The 5,302-nt window shown below is 41.1% G+C and overlaps 1 protein-coding gene across 2 annotated transcripts in view; it reads right to left on the minus strand.

The window, feature by feature from the left end:
- ephb2b (eph receptor B2b) overlaps positions 1 to 5,302 on the minus strand; it is a 120,867-nt gene that overhangs the window by 30,959 nt on the left and 84,606 nt on the right. For both annotated transcript variants that reach the window (XM_013910018.1, XM_005729684.1), the window contains exon 4: positions 2,195 to 2,350. In XM_013910018.1, the coding sequence (XP_013765472.1) occupies positions 2,195 to 2,350 (156 nt within the window). The remainder of the gene's footprint in view (positions 1 to 2,194; positions 2,351 to 5,302) is intronic.

Below are 5,302 nucleotides of genomic sequence, written 5' to 3' on the forward strand. Positions count from 1 at the left end.
ACCGACTAACAGGCTAACTTGATCATTTCATTTAGAGTTGGTCCTGTTTCATGAAGTTTGTTATTGAAATTATAATACGAAGCCCCCCTGAACCAAACAAAGCAGTAATTTAAATGTAAAACAAATGTTTTCCAAACATAAACTCATTGCGTACTTATTTCTAATATAAATCATAATTTTTCCAGAAGGATTTTCCTAATCTTAAACACAGCTTAATTGTAGCATTGGCACATCATATTCTCAATTCTCGTTCTTTTGTTTTGCATTTTTCCATTTTTCGGATAAGACTTTTTTTTTTCTTTTTTTTACTAATGCAACATCAGTGGTGGCTTCCCAAAAGAGCCCACCCAAGGAATACACATGGAAATCAGCTTTCAGCTGTACCTAGCACAATACTTGTATTGTGCATTGTCACTTTTTAATATCTAATAATCAGTGATTAAAAAATTCTATAGAGATTTGCAATAGCATTGCAATATATACACAAATGTTGCAGCGTTTGCCATTAAATGAAAATTGCTTCTAGGTGGACCAGTGATGTATGAGGATCATGGACAAAAAAAAGGGAAAGAAAGACGATGAAATGTGTTTTTATTCATTATGTTTTTCAAGCCAAACCTTTAAAGACATTTTTAGTTCTATATAGAATTGGTGTAATTTTGGGATGGAAGTTGTATTGTGTCCTTGATGGTGTGGAGGGCAAAATTACCAACCCTACTTAAACAGGAGCAGAGAAAAAGCCCGCAAAGATACTGTACAGTCATTTTGAGGTCTGTGCTGACTGCATTCCAAGCTGGCAGCGCCTCTTCCCTCGGGATGCCCATTTACACTTTCTCATTTTCAATGCTGGTGTCCACTCCATCAAGTGTTTTCTTAACATCTATTCTTGACAATTTTCTCATGGAGCATCGTATAGAGTTACTGCAGCGGAGAGAAACCTACTGTTTCTCCTATTGAGACATTCTTAGCAGCTAGGCATTATAGAGTGGAAACTTTCCACATGGTGCTACATGTTGAGTGACAGGCCAAACAAACAAACAATGAGAACTGTTTAGCTTTTACAGACATGTGCACCTAATTATGGTAGACGTATCCTCCAGGACTAATGAGATAAACAATTCCACTCCGCCCACAACATCCTAAAATCTGAATCGATCATTTCTTATTTAACCTCGTTTTAATTGGCAGCAATTAACAGATCTCTGGCTCTGGAAGAAAGCCCACTGGAGTGCCCTTCTTGGTGTCTCTTATACATAGAAACATAACTCCTCCTTGGCATCTCCTTCCTGGGGAGGAGGACTAATATCCGCCCCATTAGCTGGCGGGCCGCTCTGATGGGCCCATTCCCTTGCTTTAATCAGGCCGGGCCCTGCTGCTCTTAATACGGGTGACGTGACGCTGTTGCTTTCTCATTCACAACAGCTGCTCAACTCCCAGAGCCAGGCTTATGCAAATCTCCTTTGTTGGAGACCATCAAATCTTTTCCCTCCTCTCTCTGTTTCAATAGACAGAGGGGGAGTGTGAGGAAAAAAAAATACTATCGAAGCATTGATAGAGGCTTTTTTATCCCACTTTCTCCCATTTTGTTTTAGTTAGACTGCGCTCTATGCAGTAATTCCGTCTTTTTCAAATACACGCACCCATTCTCCCTCAAATTCCTCCTTCGTGTCTTTCTGCATGTCTTTCCCTCGCACTTTACCCCTCCCTTGCTCACTTTTGCTTAGGTCTATCCCCGGCCCGTCTCTCTCGTCCAACCTCTATGTCAGTCTCAAATTCAAATTCAAACAGCTTCATTGGCATGACAAGAGAGGGTCTCGCCTCAGCTCATTCTCCAAGTCTGCCCCCTCACATAGCTATGCGCCCTGTCCCAGTAACCTCTGGTCTGGTTTGGAGTACGGACTGTGTGATGTTGAGGAGGGGCAGCTGAAGCTTGTGTGCTGGGTCAGATCTGTGGACAGCCACACTATGAGCATGTCAGCATCCCTCTCGTGTGAGGGACAGCTCTGACAGGGTTTCTGTTTGGAGTTACACAGACTACCACTGTCCTTTGATCCCGGAGCGCTTCTGCTTGTGCTTGTGACATGTGTGTGTCAGAAAGCTCATATCTGACGCCAAAACGTTTTCCATTCATGTCTGTGTATTATGTGCAAGTAATTGGCAAGTTCATATATCACAGCTTCAGTACCATACATACTTGTGCAAGGCATCTGGAGAGGATCTGAGTCGGTGCGATAGTATCCATTTCGGCAAACGCAGTTAATAGCACCTTCACTGGTGGTACGGCTGTTGATGGGACACTGCATACAGGGCTCATCTCCTTGAGTCGGCTTGAAAAAGCCTGACAGACAGGCTAAAAGAGAGAAGAGAAGAATTTTTAAAATCACAAGCAGCTGATTTTCAAAAAGCAGACTGTGAATGTGAATACATTTTTGTATGACTGAAGTACTAGGTTTCTATAATACTATACTCATCATTGTGGCAGTCTTAAAAAGGGTAGCCATGTAATTCCCTGTATATATGCATCCACTGCCAATGCATAGTTCATATTGTGTTATAAAAGAAAATCCATCAAGTTACCAGAAATCAAATTTAAAAACAAAAACATACACACCATAAATCAAACAAAGATATATCAGAGCAACCCTGAATATAAACACACACTCTTGCATGCCTCTGCAGATATGGCTACATGTAAGTTTGCTCTGAATTATTCACCACGCTGTAGTTGCCTGAGAAATCTCTGAAGTGCTCCGCTTCCTGTTAAGATCCCTTTTAAGGGCCTCTTTCTGGAAACATGGGAGGAAAGTTACATTCATCACAGAGACCGTGATGAACACACACACGGCTCAGCCATTAAATGTTTTATCTGTGCATCTGACTTTGTGTGGGTGAATCACAGGCTCTACCACTGGGTACATCTGTTTGCGTGTTGCCACAAGCGCCACTCATTGCTGCGATAAACAAACTAACTTAGCTGTCTATGAAATCCCCTTATCCTCCCCTTTCCAGTCACATTCCACCTAAACCTTCACTGCTTAAAAAATAAATAAATAAATAAATAAAAATAAATAGCCTTTTTTTCAGCATTTGCACCTGCACCATGTCGAGAGATTTTCTCGTATCTCGGGCCAAAAAAGCTACGGTTTTGCTTCAGGTAATCCAGCTCCCACCTGCCCCTCCGATAAAAGAATATAGAGGTGTTGAGACGGAGACATGAAATAGTAACATGAAAAATTTACACACGGGACACACTGCATATCGGTACGTTAAAAGCCCTCGGGTCTTTCGGTGCTTTTTCTGGGTAGAAAGCAAAATGGATTTAGTGCGATGAAAAGAAACAAAAGACAGAAGATGAATGCTTCCTTGCATATTTCTTTTATTTGAAAATTTAAAACTGTTGATTTATATAGGGCTCCTTTTTTAAAATGCACTTCAAACAATTCCTCTTCCTCATTAAGAAAACAAGTTATCCAATTTTCTACTAGTATTAAAAGCCTTACTATTACACGACTGCCATTTCTACACTGTAAAGTTATAAAAACACAGCCATTATTTCATTCTGAGACTATACTGGCAATTACAGCTCCACTGTAGCATCTGGAATGTGGAAATATCAGCAGCTGCAACTCCCATTTAAAGGAGGTCATTTCACAAGGCAGAATTAGTCCGGATCCAATCCCAATGTTTAGATTATGCAGACACCAGTGTACTCATAGACCATACAGGCCACAGATTAATGGCCTTTTTCCCTTTTGGAACTCGACATACATTTCTCAGAGCCATCACCTTCGACCACCATGAAGAACAATTCTCTGTAGTTCAACAAATCATAATAGTTTAGCCGTATCACCTACAGACAGTAGAGTAAAACATGCGCTACTACTTTACGAGGGGACACTTTAAAAGAAGCTTCATTAATACAGTTTACCGTGAAAGCTAGTTTCATTAAAACTAACAAGAAACAGAAGAAATCATTTCTTTCAGTCACTGAAAAAGTTACGCCTTAAAGACAAAAAGTACAAACAAACAAAAAACAGTGTTTTGTTACTGAATAGCACAAACACCAGAATGGCAGAAAATTATTCCTGAACAAAACAGGGAGACAATCTTAAACATCTCCTCACTCAGTATTAGCTTTGACATGTTTTTCTACCACCGTGATTGATGGCTGAAAAATGTTTCGGGGTACAGCGTGAAACATGAGGCCTGGACATTCACCCTGCCAGTCAACGGGGTCTGTGAATGAGGCCCGGGCAACAGCTATGCGGGGAATTGCGATCGAACTTCAGCGGCGCAGTGAGGTCTATGAGAGCGAGGCGCTCTGAGGAGCAACACCAAAGGAAAAGGCATAAAGAGGTAGTCGGGGTGGGGGCGTAAGGACAGAAACAAAGAAAGGAGAGGGGCGATGTGGGGAATGGCTGTGTTTGGAGGGTTTTCAGCCAAGGATTCGAGTGCATCACTGGGCCCACAGTGAACGTACAGTATGTGCTGTAACAGTATGCAGACGGTGCATAACAATCAGAACAATGACTTGCGGAGAAAAATGGAAGTATTTAAATGATTAGCACTTATAAAGCCACATGATGCCATGCTACCACAGTGGTTGCATTTAAATACTCTGTGGCAGCTGTTGGATGGCAAAATGGTAGTTAATTCTTATTTTCCCACCAAGTCCCAAACCATCAAACATCTTTTTTTTGTTTTACTGTCTACTGTAAGCACATTCAATTAGGCGTGGAAAAAGTTTAAAAAAGCATTCTTTGTTCATCAATTTTCAAACATTTCTACACACTTACAAGTTCCTGTAACACCACAAAAGGTCAAACTGTAACCAATCACATGAGAGCAGAACAAAACTCATCATGGGCAAGTAAATAACATTTCCACTTCGAGTGACTACCTACAACAGCGTTGCTCACTGTGTTAACACCTATTCAAGTTACAAGGAGAAATGTCTGTAAAAAACATCCTATGCCATTTCAAGAGGACACTGAATTATATGTCTTGGCTTTCCTGTGTGCTTCACCAGGGCCATTATTTTGGGGAAATATTTAGGGAATTTCCATTTTACTCTCGGATGACAGATTTTAAGAGTTGCATAGTTGTCTGGTGTCAGATGTAGAGAAGCAGAGACACGGAGAGCAGTGATTAAAAATCAGATCAGAGCTTTAATTCCCTACCTCCCTGCCTGCCCGGATTGCTGCTGCCGAGCTGTTTGATCATCATGCTGGCAGTCTTGTTCAACATGTGAGAACTAAAGGCTGTTATTTTGGATGCTCCTTCAAACTTCAGATATCCTTCT

Source organism: Pundamilia nyererei, unplaced genomic scaffold (assembly GCF_000239375.1).
Source record: "Pundamilia nyererei isolate P.nyererei 1_Seehausen unplaced genomic scaffold, PunNye1.0 scaffold00034, whole genome shotgun sequence".
Taxonomy (NCBI): domain Eukaryota; kingdom Metazoa; phylum Chordata; class Actinopteri; order Cichliformes; family Cichlidae; genus Pundamilia; species Pundamilia nyererei.